The sequence below is a fragment of the Phaseolus vulgaris genome, chromosome 3, assembly GCF_051622355.1.
Source record: "Phaseolus vulgaris cultivar YP4 chromosome 3, ASM5162235v1, whole genome shotgun sequence".
NCBI lineage: Eukaryota > Viridiplantae > Streptophyta > Magnoliopsida > Fabales > Fabaceae > Phaseolus > Phaseolus vulgaris.
This window is the reverse complement of record NC_143500.1, coordinates 40,122,663-40,136,611: the sequence shown is the minus strand read 5'-3', so window position 1 is coordinate 40,136,611 and position 13,949 is coordinate 40,122,663. Positions and strand designations below refer to the sequence as shown.

The 13,949-nt window shown below is 26.8% G+C and overlaps 1 protein-coding gene across 1 annotated transcript; it reads right to left on the bottom strand.

The window, feature by feature from the left end:
* Positions 1 to 4,339: 4,339 nt before the first annotated feature.
* Positions 4,340 to 5,749, bottom strand: LOC137807546 (blue copper protein). Its single transcript, XM_068608232.2, has 3 exons — positions 5,480 to 5,749; positions 4,948 to 5,376; positions 4,340 to 4,833 (listed from the first exon to the last, which is right to left on the bottom strand). The coding sequence occupies exons 1-3, from the start codon at positions 5,652 to 5,654 to the stop codon at positions 4,442 to 4,444; spliced, it is 996 nt and encodes a 331-aa protein (XP_068464333.1). The 5' UTR covers positions 5,655 to 5,749; the 3' UTR covers positions 4,340 to 4,441.
* Between the last annotated feature and the right edge of the window lie 8,200 nt (positions 5,750 to 13,949).

The following is a 13,949-nucleotide window of genomic DNA, read 5'->3' as shown; positions in this document are numbered from 1 at the left end:
GAGGTCACGGAAGCATTATAGTCTTTTACTTTTTCAGTTCTTTGTTTAAAGTATAAATTAATCGTTTAAAGTGTTTTTTATGTATACATTTGACTTAAATTAAAAGTAATTAGTTAATTGAAATACTCGGTGGTATTTTATGCATTTAAACTTGTTCAAACATTTGTTCTTAAAAGAAAAGGGCAATTGAAACAATTTTTTTTCTTAAATATCCTTCATGCTTCCTTGCACACTCATCCAACAAATAAATGAAATTAAATAATTAATTTTTATAGCCACACTCACTATGTTCTTTCAATAATAATAAAGTTGTATAAAATGAAGGCAGAAAATTATAATAGTAGACTGCACAAAAGCAAGCCATGGCCATCACAAACAATTAATGTAATAAATTGAATTAGATCTCCACAAAGTTAATATAATAAACGTAAACGGCCCAAAACGTGTTTTATTCTACCATTAAATACACTTTTAAATTTACAATGGTGAGACGAATTCCAAGGTTTTTGGTGGGCACGAAAGGCCCATGTTAGAGATTATTGTTATTGTTTTCTCTTCATGTTAATAGTGGTACCCATGTGTGTGGTTGGGTCATTCATGCTTCAGCTTCAGGTCATCATCATTCCAAAATAATAAAAATATTAGAATTCTATATAAAAAAAGTTTATATGTGAATGCTTAAGTCACCACTAACTTTTGGTTAGTCCTTTAAATGAATTGTTAGTTAACTTGATTTTGTCTACTTGCAAATTAATTTTTGTTTTAAATAATAATACGTGAAGGTGATTTACATGTTAACAAATTATATTCTAAAAATAAATTTATAATAAAATGTTGGAAATCTCATCAACTAATGACATTTCATATTATACCAATATTGAAATATAAATCAACATTTTAAATCCAAAATCTTAAAGATAATGATTTTTTTTTCAAATATTTTATTCAATTTCTCATTTTAATTAATATAAAACGGTTTTTTAACATTTTCCAGTTCCTGACAAAAAAAAAACACGCTAAAATTCGACTCAGTGCTGTTTCATTTTGACTTTGAACAAATGGAATAAAAAAGTCGTTGTCGTTTCTTTCTAGAAGTAATTCTCTATTCATTTATCATGAAAAGTAGCACTTTTATTTTCCAAAGCGTAATATATATTTAAGAGGTCTTTCTCATATTTTTATGATTTATTATTATTCTTTAAAAAATTTATATCTTGAGATATTTAAGTGTATATCATAGATCCACGTTTTACATCTATATTTCCATTCATCCCGGCAATTCACATCATTCAACAACTCCTTTCACACTCATCCTACCATACATGTTCCTTCTTTCTTCTTCACTAACACAACACATTTTCCACCAAACAATTTTAGTGCTTACCAACATTATATTCATCATTTTATTTCCTAATTCATAAGTTTTAATACAAAAAAATTTGACAAAAACGCAAATATAATAGTCACAACTTCAAGTTCCCATGTAATTTTTTGTGCATATATTGATGAATTTATGCATCATCATGTATTTTAAATTTTTAGGAAACTTAATATTATGTTAACATGTGAAGCCCATAAACAAAGTTGTTGCGAGAAGTAAATTTATAAAATAGAGGGAAATTGGGGAATCATTTGAATTAAGGATAAAAATAGAAAAATACTAAAGTAACTATTAAAAAGACGGATTTATAGTAGAAGTGGTAAAATTAAAATACCTGAATATTTTATTATTGTAGTTAAAAGAGTATATAAATAGAAATTCAGTTATGCATATTTCATTTTAAAAGAATTACTATCTTTCTAAAAACTTTTTTTTTCTTTCATCTGCATTCTCTCTAAGATTTTGATCCCCTCACTCATCAGTTTGACGATCGGAATCCACCATTAGACTTCTGGCAGTGAATACTAAAAGACTGTCTGATCATAATTTTTAGTAGAGTAAGTTCATTTTTGCTCTTTTCTTTGAGTCCATTTTTGAAGTTGTTAGGTTTGTCTCTGCATAGGATTTGCATGAGACTCTTTTAGCTTCAGGGTTAATCTCTATTAGCTCAAGATCCTAGTAATATAATTAGATTTTTTTATCAGGACTTTGTGGTGCAAGTTAGGTTAAGTTATCCTTGAGTTTTTGGTAGGTTTCGAGTTCTTGGTGAGCATTTGCTCAAGTTCAAGTAAGGGAAGCTAGTTTAAATTTTCAATAGAACCTTAGGCTAGAAGATCTGGATGTGGGGGTGATGTGGTCACCAATTCTAAATTTTGTTTGCAGGATTGATTGTTTATGAGTAATATAGAATATTGTTTGAAATAAAATGTGAATATGTTGATTTTGATATGAATGATTTAAGGTTGATGCTCTTGTTTGAATATGAAAAGTTGGTTGATTTGTATAGTTAATATAGTGTAAGTTACTTTTGAAGTGAAATGAGTTATTGAAAAAAAAACTTAAATTTTATTTTGCTTTTGAAGCTTAGTTTATTATTGTTCATTGTTTTTCAGTGAAAATTTCAAATTTTATTTAAAAATATGGTTAGGGGAAATTAGTTATGTGTTTAACTAAATTTTGAGATATGTTTTGATTGTTTAGAAAATTTAAATTATGATGCGATTGAATGGTATATTGATGTGTTACATAAGGTATGGAATGATGTGAAAGTGTGATCAAAACATAGTATTTTCAGGAAAGGAAATACTGTGTTCAGATTGTTATTAGGGTGTATTGATATGTCAGGTCTCGATCCAATGAGACAATTCTGACTCTAGTGATATAAGGAATCACATAGAAGTTATTCAGTTGGTGAGAGTTGATGGAGGTTCATATGACTTTGTCTGCGGTTTGAAATATAATTTGGTCTTTCAGGTCATATGAATTTACTCTGTCATACGAGATGATGAGATATTGAGATGTTTATGCGCATGGATGATTGTGTGGATTCACAACAAGTAGTATGACAGGTGCAGGTCTCAGGATTCTAATTTCAATACAAGAGTCTTCCGGAAGTATCATCAAGTGTCCATATGTTGTGAGTCAATAGAAGTCTAACATGAAAAAGATTAATTGTGAATTTTGATAGACACTTGATGGTTGTGTGAAAATGTATGAGAATTGGTGACTTTATGTGGATATTTAAAGTTATATTTATATTAAAAATTTTAAAAATAGCTGGTGATAGAGTTCCCTAGTGAGAAGCTGGATGATGAAATTTTTTATTTTCTTGTGAATATTTATTTTAATTTTATGTACATATTTAAAGTCCTATGAAGGGTAATATATTTTGAAACACTATATTAAAGAACTCTAAACATATTTATATCATGTTTATATATTTATTTTGATATTTCATGCAGATTATGATTATTAGATATGAAAAAAAATATAAGGATGTTATATTTATAAGTCATATGTAGTTTTTTTTATCAAATTGGTATAATGTTATTTCGTTATTTACATAAATGAATAAATTTTAAAAAAATTACAAATATAAATAAATTGTGTTTGAAATAAGGATTTTAAAATTTTAAATTAATACAAAATTTATAATACTCACATATATATATATATATTAAATTATATATACAAGTATATTTTTAGGTTTTATATATTTATTTAAATCAATTTCTTTTTGTAACCGAGAAATGCATCACAATGAAATCCTGTATTGAATTTAACTTTGTTTGATAGGTTGTGCTAAAAATTAAAAATATTTAGTACTTTTTAAATATTTTTAAAGTTAGTAAACATTTTTAAAGAATAGTAAATATTTTTAATTTTTAGCACAACTTATTTTTAATCTAATTTATTTAAAATGTTTTATATATAATTTTAGTATATAAAAAACTAATATAGGATAAGTTTATTTTTATAAAAGAATTAGTTTTAAGTTTTCAACTTCATATATAATTTTTTAAATAAAATAAAATAAAATATTGATATTATATACTATAAAATAAAAAATTTCACAGATAATGTACTTTTACATAATTTAAAAATTACTATATATATTTATATTTAAAAAAAAATATTATTTATTATTTTAATGAAAAATATTTGAACTAAATTGTGATAATAACTTCAATTCAAATAAAATATATTAAAAATAACAATCTTAAATAAATTTTTTTATATTTTATTTAAATTTAAATTGTCATCCAAATTTAACTATTTTGTACTCATATTATAGGAATTTAAAAACGTTATTTTCATAATTTCCAATTGAAGAATCTCATTGTAGTTGGAGATTTTGGAGTACTTTAGAATATTCTTTTCAATTTTATATTTGAAAATATTTGTAAATCTTAATTATGTATGAAGAATGTTCTAAAAAATTCTATAAATATGTAGATATGTATTATAATAGTTACAAGTACTTATGGAATATTACAAATTCATGAAAAACAATGGAAAAACGATAATAATAAACACTCCTAACTAAAATCTCATGTATATCTAATTGAAGAAAGCCGCGGCCAGTGAAAGAAGGGTGGCAGAAACTCCAACAAGTCCGAGAGATGCAGCTCCGGAGTTCAGTGGGGGAGGGGCGAGAGAGCCTGCAGGAGAAGGCATAGAAGGGTTGGTGGTCGGAGAGGTGGTGGCGGAAGGTGGGGTGGCGACGGGGGAAGGCGAGGTGGCGTTGCTGCCGGTGACATTGATGACAAGCTTTTGACCTGCTGGACAGTGGCCTTGAAAGCCACAGATGAAATAGTGAGCACCGGATTTGGTGAGAGTCACTCTGGCAGGTGGAGTGGTGTAAGTGGCAAGAGGAGAGGTTGAGTTGCAAGAATCGAAATTCTCCTTTGTCACTTCCTCAACGTTGTGTGTGTTAGATTGGTAGTTGAACACTGGAAAACACAAACCATAGATGTTTCTGGTTAATTATATGATTCAAGTTTTGACCAACTATAAATCTCTTAAAAATGTGTAAGTGTTTAATTTAATGATGGATGGTGACTTACCTAGTATGTCTCCAACCTTGAAGGTTTTGCCAGAGGCCCAGGATGCGTAAGCTGTAGCACCATTAGCAGGAACGGTCCAGCCTAAGGTGTCTCCAACAGTGAAAGTAACTGGTTCAGCGGATGGGCCTGGAGCAGGTGCTTGTGTTGGTGTGGGGACAGGGCTAGCCGTTGGTGGAGAACCACTCCTACTGGGTTGAGGGGCAGGGGAAGAAGTGGCAGAGGTTCCGTTAACAACGTTAATTGTCAATTTCTGACCGAGAGAACAGTGTGTTCCAAAGGAGCAAATATAATATTGTTCCCCTGATTGGTTCAACACCACGCTCGCTGGACCGGAGGTAAGGGTGAAAAGGGTGGTGGCACCGTTGCATGCGTCATATGCTGATTTCGTCACCTTAGCCACATCGTGTCGGCCGTTGGTAAAGTTAAACACTGCAAAAGTCATTAATAAAAAAATTATAATGCATAAATTTGTAATTTGAATAACACATAAATAATAAACCAATGAATAGAAAGATTTGGAAGATTAACGTACCAAGAGTGTCACCCAATGTGAAGGTTTTGTCGGAAGCCCAGGTGGTGTAGGTTGCAGCACCGTCGGAAGGGATGGTCCAGCCAGTGGAATCACCCACCATGTGTCTGGTCTGTGCAGCGGAGCCATGAAGCAGGGTGGCTACTGCAAATAGCACAAGGAAGAAGCTTCTTGCCATGGATATGTGTTCTTGGAAAGTTGCCCCTGGTTCTATATCTCTTGCTCCTCTTTTCTCTTTTTTCTCCTTTTCGTTCTACTCAATGAACTTGCGATGTCCAATGCCAATGCTCTTCGTTGGTATTTATAGCTCAAGGGGAACTAAGTTGTTATTGGAAATAACAACTGCATTTTTTCTAAAAGATTTTTTAAGATAAAACTAGATTAGTTAAGATAATATATATTCTGTTAAAAAGATTATTTAAGATAATATTTTAGTAATAAGATTATACAAGATTATCTATAGTCTATTAAAAAGATTATTTAAGATAAGATATTATCTGTATCTATATAACATATATTTCGTTTAATAACTAACTACCCGTATGATCAAATTACCTGCAAAATGACAAAAAAGGTTTAAAAATATAGAATAGTTAAACAATTAAACAATTTTACTGTTGAATAAACAAAAAATAACTTCTTTATTTAATAAAATAAAAAATTAAATAACTTTTCTTTAAAAAATAACGACTATATAATTTGTTAATATTATTATAAAAAATCATATATATTTACTTATTTTAAAATATATTATTTTTTTAATTAATTATATCAAATTGGTATAATGCTATTTCATTAATAAATTTTTAAAAAATTACGTATTTAAATAAATTGAGTTTGAAATTAAGTTTTTAAAATTTTAAATTAACTAAATTTTTTGTAATATAACTTTTAAATTTTTTTATATACAAGTACATTTTTAGGTATTATATATTTATTTAAATCAAATTCTTTTCGTAACAGAGAAATGCATTACAATGAAATCGTATATTGAATTTTAACTTTGTTTGGTTTTTGTAATGAACTATTTTTTTAAAAATTTTGTAGATTAAAATTAATACAAACATTAATTTTAAATTAAAAAACATATATACATTTTAATTTTTGAAATAACCATTTTTATATAAAAATTAATCAGTTAATTAAAAAAATGGAACAAAGTTTAAAAGAAAATTCAAATTCAATTGAGTTCATGCTTACATGATTTCAATGTAAATCACTTCTCCATTTAAAAAAAAAAATCAATTTACAAAAATATATAATTTTTAAAAAAGTGGTTGTATAAAAATTTCATTTGATCCAAAATTATGTTTAGAAGTAAAATTTCTTCATTTCAAAATCATGATGATTAAATAGAATTCAATTTTAGAAAAAAATAATAATTAATTATTATATTGACTAAATTAGATATTATTTTAGAGATTAAAAAAATTATTATTTTTTAAATTAATTTCTATTATTAATAAATAAATTATAAATTGATATTTAATTAACTACCGAGGTTTTAACTACTAATTATTTATATTCTAAATTTGGTTTAAAAAATCTTAATAAATAATTTGAATCCAATTTAAAAATATTTATCAATAATAAAATTATTTTTAATAATTTTTTTAATTTATATAATATAATATAATATAATCAATATAATAACTAATTTTTTTATCTATAAAATTGATTTTTATTTATTTATTTTTTTGTAGTGTATGTTTAAAAGTAAAATTTCTTCATTTCAAAATCATGTTTCTAATCACACTTTATTAAATGTGAATGTATTTACAATTTATTCATTTGCGTAATAATAGAATAATATCACACCATTTGGTTGAAAAACCAATACATGTTACTTATTTTATACAAGGTTGGGTTTTACTTAACTAATTTATTCAATATAATGTTAAAAATAGTTTTATTAAAGTTTTCATTTAAATAAAAAGTGAAAGACTTTATATAGTTCGGATAATAAATACGGTTAAGCCGAAAAAGAATTGTATATTTATATACTCATAGAATATATATAAGGGCTAAAAAATGTATAGCCTGCCAATAAAACTATACTTTGCTAGCAGTCTTAGAGACAGTTTATTTATTTACATAAACAATAAGTATGGTATTGTACAATTACTTATAGGCTTGCCAAATAAAACTACTAGCTTTATTATTTTATAAGTTTTACAACACATAGTCTTTGTTATTTGTACTCTGTACTTAAACAAAACTAAAAAATATATAATTTTTATAATTATTATTGTACAACTTGATATTAGTACAGTGATCTCAAGCTGATAAAATAGACAGAGATGTAGTTTTATCATGTGAAATAAAATATATGAGCTACTAATTATGTACATAATAAATTAAATGAATTATAGAATAACGACGTAGAAACATATGATGCGTCAATAAAAGAATCATTTTAAGTAGATGCATCTATTTTATAAACTATTAATAATTTTATTTTGAATAATTATTTTAAATTTAAGTTCCAACATTAAATAATATAATATATTGAAATAAACTAAATTAATTCACGGTAATTAATCTTATCCTTTGAGCAATAGTGAAAGTTTTGAACATGAATATTATTATTTTTATCTTATTTGTTTAGATTCATTTTAAAATTTATACATTAGTAGTAGATAATATTTTTTTTAAATGTGAATTTAAACTAATACAGGCAAAAGATAAAACAACATTATTTTTATTTTATGTTATCTTGAATAAATTTGTATATCTAAATATTATCTTTATGAGATGATTTTAATAAATGACATATTTTCAATATAAAAATTAAATTAATGTCTAATTTAAAACGTATTAACTAAGTAAATTTTAAAAAAATAACAATTAGTATTTTTTTCATTTAATTGTAACCATATTTTTATCTTTCTTCATACATTAACTTTTACTGTTTTTTTACATATTTGTTTTAATTAATATCTATATATTTAAACTTGTATTAATGGTAAATATATCCAGGTGACGTTTGATAAGTTTACCCGAAAAAGAAAGTGAGAAAAAAATATTAAATTATTTAAGAATTGGAAGAAAGACAATATTTTGAATTGCCTTACTAGAGAGGTAAATTATGTCACAATCTACTGAAAAAAAATATGACAACATAATATGAATATTGATGGATCTTTAAAAAAGACAAGATAATATAAACTTCTGATTTAATATTATTCATATGTTCAAAGTTTCATACAACCATGACTCAATAAGAAAAATATATATTTTCATATGCATGTTATACAATAATATCTTAGAAAAAACAAATATTTTGTCATTTTCTAGTTGATTTAAACATCTAAGAAGGAAAAATATATAGGATGAAATGTTATGATAGTCATGTATATTTATATCACTTTCCTCCATTTCAATTCATGATGTATTTTGAAAGAAAGTTTGTGAGACCCTAATTGAACTAAGTTCGGTTAGAGAGTTGTGGTCTAAAACATTGACTTTAGACACTTTACAATTGCTAAAAAAAAGTTAAAGAAAATATTCATTCTTTCCTTTTTTTTTTTGACATAATTGTTCATTTACCCATTCACTTAGTACATGAGACAAACATTGTAGACCAAGTACAACATTGTTTGACATATCCAATTGAAATGTACTTCCATAAGATCAAATCATATCGAATAGGATGTATTGTACAAGAATGTGTGCACTTTTCTTAAAGATATTTTGATGAAATTGAGACAATATTAAATAAACATGGAAGAAATTATGAAGATTACCTACATCACTTAAATAAATCAAATCTAAAAAATTTCTACAACTTGAAAAACTATTGCAATTAGAAAATACGCTGAGTTAAATGTAGTAAAATAAGAGCAAACAAGAAATTTTGTTCTCCAAAATTGTGATGAAGACCTTTTATTGAGTAAGTGATTTTATTAAATTAAAAATTTATATTATTGTAACTATATGTTTCGTTATAATAATGTATTTTATTATTAGACAACACAAACAAGAATTGGATAAAGAAATTTCGTAAAATGTTACAAAGACATTAATAAAAAATTTCAATGGTTAAAAAAGTATGTAAGAATTAATTTAATTTCTTTGATTATTATTATATAGATTAAGCATATTCACCTTTTTTTTTTCAATAGTTTGCCCTTTTGAAAAAAGAAAGTGACATAAGAATAAATGATTCATGATTCACTTAGCTTGTGGACTAGATTCAAATGTTTTTCAAGATATATAATTTTAATAAATGGTTGGAAGTTTAATGTAAATGATATATGTATGTATATATATATGTATATATATATATGTATATATATATATATTTGAAATCACAAAATAGTGAAATTTTAGTTAAAGGTGTTGGAGATCCCACATCGACTAGAGATTAGAGCCTTTCATTGTATATAAGTGGGTGCAAACCTCAATCCTATGAGCCGGTTTTATGGGGTTGAGTTAGGCTTAAAGTCCACTTCGTAACAAAAGGTGATGAGAATACGAGTAATTTAGTTTACTTTGGTGTCTTGACTGATATCGTTAAATTAGATTATTCTACAGAAAATAATATTATTTTATTTAAATGTGATTGGTGTGATGTGTACTCCAAGGGAATTAGAAGGGTACAAGGAAGAAAAATATGGATTTATTTTAATAATAATAAGCATAAATTGAGGACTAATGAGTCATGTGTCTTAGCTAATCAAGCTCAACAAGTGTATTATGTTAAGGACACCAAAGACCCTAATGACTTATTGTAGTGAAAATAAAGCCACGAGATTGGTATAATATATGTCAGATTAATGTTCAAATGAAGTGTGTCAAGAAAACAAATACATTGACTCAATCTCATTTGTATCTAATGTTTCAGATAATGAGCATGAATTTTCATTGGATATAAATGACTTAACTTAATTCACAACTAATGAAAATCCAATAATGCCTATAGAAGTTATTGATGATGACGACAAGGAAGAAAATGATGATCAAAGTATTGATTCAAAAGAGGATAAAGAAAACAATGTTATTGATAAAAATAATAAATTATTAAGTATTGTTTTATATCATTTTGTAAAACTAATTTTGTCATTATTTATGTTTATTATTTTTAAGAAGTTAATAAGTTATTTATTAATATCATAATAACAAGTACAAATGTATGAATAGATAGATAATTTAGTTATCTCATTAATAATTTTTTATCTAAAAAGTAAAATAAATTTCTTACTTTTTATAAATAATTACTAATGATATAATAATAATATTATATGATCATTATAAATTTATAAACATTCAATAATGTTTTTATTAATATTCTTATCAAAAGAAAAATAGTTTTATCATATGATATTTTATGTTAATATGTAATTATTTGTGACATGTATTAATAGAAAAAAATTGACAAATTAAAAAATAGTGAAAACTTTTATATTTATCCATATTAATTGTGATGTGACAAAATGAAAATAATATTACCTTAGAAATAAAGATAATAAATTTAAATATACAATAATATTGATATTGATGGGCTTATTTGTCAAGAAAGGATTGTTAAGGAGGAGTTTGATCATGTTCTTCATTGTCAATACTTGTTTTGGAAAGAGAGGGCCAAGATGCTTTAGTTTAAAGATGAGGATAAAAATATTGTTTTTTTTTCATGTTGTGGTAAAGAGGCGAAATAATTCTAGTGAGATTCACAAACTAAGGATTGAGAATGAGGTTATTGAGTATCCTAAACTCATTGCGAATCATATCTTGGATTTTTATAAAAATATTTATGCTGGGTCTAGTTCTAATGATCAGGCTACATGTAGTATAGAAGAGTTTATTGGAACTTATATCTCTGAAATGGTTTTCTCTGAGGAGAATACTATGTTGATTAAATGCCCGAATTATTTGAAGATTAAAAATGCATTTTTTAATCTTAATGGTAATAGTGCTCCTGGTCCAAACGATTTTGGGGGTGTTTTCTTTCATTCTTGTTGGGACATTATTGGGTCGGATGTTTGCAAAGCTGTTCAGCAGTTTTTTAAGCAAAATTGGGTTCTTCTTAGAATGATAGCAATGTGGCCCCTCTCATTACTAAGATTTAGGGTGCTGATTCCATTAAAGATTACAAGCCAATTGCTGTCGGTAATTTAAAATTTAAGATTATTTACAAAATATTGACGGATAGGCTTTCAATTTTCAAGATTGTATTAGTGTTTCTTCTGAAACTATTAACATGCTTTCTAAAAAGGTTAGGGGAGGTAATGTGGCTTACAAAGTGTCAATTTTCTACAGCCTTTGGCTGATAAAATCAAATTGAAGTTAGCATCTTGGAAAGGAAGATCTTTTAGCATGATGGGTCAGATTCAGTTGGTTAATACGGTCATTACTGGATTTCTAACGTATAGTTTTAATATGTATAAATGGCATGTTTCAATTCTTAAGCAAGTCAAACAGTAGTGTAGAAATTTTACTTGGATGAGTGATATACCGAAAAAAAAAAGGCATAAAAATAGTTAATTGGGCTAAGATTTGTTCTCCTCTTAAGAATGAAGGTTTGAAGATTATTAATCTCCATCATGAAAATAATGTGTATCTTCTTAAGTTTGCTTGGAATTTTGCTTATAGTAATAAGTCTTGGTCTCTTCTCCTGAAAGCCAAAGTTCTTAAATCAAAATATAACTTATAGTGGTTTATAGATCCTCATCTATTTGGTATGAAATTAAATAGTTTTATGAAACCATTCTTGATCATACTTACTGGATTGTTGGCACGGGTACTCTTATTAATTTTTGGAATGATAAATGGTGTTCTACTACTTCTTTATCAAACATTGCAGGGTTATCTGATGGTGATAGTATTCCGGATATAGTCTCCTAATTTTGGATTGGTTATGATTGAAATATTCCCTTGTCTTTACCGCAAATGCCTCATCTTTTTACTAATATCATGATTAGGGAGGTGATGACTTTTTACGGCAAGTGCACCGCATTTGTCAGAAGTAATAATTGTCCCTAAGGACGGATATCGATCCCACAAAGAACAGTGAATCATCGAGTACAATATTCGCTAAATATAACAACAGAACAATAAAAAAGAGTTTGAAGTGATTATGTTGGCACTGATCAATAAGAAAACAAACAAAGAATTAATTGCTTCAATTGGAAAAATTGGAATTAAGTTTCATCTCTCTCACTCTCATGTATTTTGATTAGCATGTTAATATTAAGTTCTTTAATTGAAATTGATGCCCGTATAAAAATCATTTATATCGATTCCTCGCATATAAAATCCTTAAGAATGTCCCCTAACTATCGATCCCTCGCATAATTATAAGAACAACTTAGAACGAAGCTCAGACGTTTAATAGCAATTAACATTTCAAGTCTATTCCTAGCACTCAAATATGTTAAGTATTGTTGTTTAGGTCTGAACCCTAAAAATACCTCCCGGTCATATTTAAGATTCTCAATTTGTCACGAAAAATTAAAAGTAAAACAACAATACCAATAATCAATCAAGAAACTGAATATTAATATATAAAATATCACCTCAATACATAAGAGTTTGAGCAGATTACTCCCAATCCCAAAGGGTAGAATTAGCCACGCATACTTCTATCACCTTCCATTCTCCCAATTGGGTTACAATTCACTTTATGGTGTTTTCCTCTCAATCTAGCACCCTAAGGTTGAGCCTCTAGCCCTCTATTTATCCTAGTTTTCTAGGGTTAGGTTGTTTATTGTGTCGCGCTAATGGGCTAAATGATAAAACATAAAAAGGCCCAATCTTTCTTTCTTTCTTTTTTTTTCTTTCATTCTGGGACCTTCTATCTTTATCTTTTTGGCTCAAATCATTCATCTTTAATCCAAATCTCCAATCTTCCTTAGAAATCTGCAATTAACACCAAATTTGGGAATAAAATACTCTTATTCAAATAAAGATCATACAAAATGTAAAAAGGTATAAATTCATAAATTAGAGATTATTTTATATGTAAATTAGCAATAAATCCTCATAAGTGCCTATATTTTAATATGAAATATTACTGAAATTAGACACTTATCAGGAGGAACATGATATTCCTAATTGGACTCTAGATGAGTATGGTCATTTCACTCTAAAATCGGCTAGGACTTTTTTCTTAGATCCAAGAGTTCCCTGTGGTTGGGGTAAAATCATTTGGTCTTCATATATTCCTCCTTCCAAAACTCTAATACTCTGGAAATTTTTCATTGGCTACAGATCAGCACATTCAGAATAAAGATTTGCATATGTGTTCTATGTGTTTGTTTTGTGGAAAGCAGGAAGAATCTATTAAACATTTATTTTTCAAATGTTCTACTGCTTTACATATTTGGAGTTGAGTTCTCCAGATTTTTATTAATTCTCATTTCTCTAATAAGGATGATCTTCTTTCTTTTATTAAGAGTGATAGTCCTTTGGTTAAATTGATTAAGTTGGTTGTGATAACGTTTTTTCTATTTGGATGATATGACGTATGAGGAAT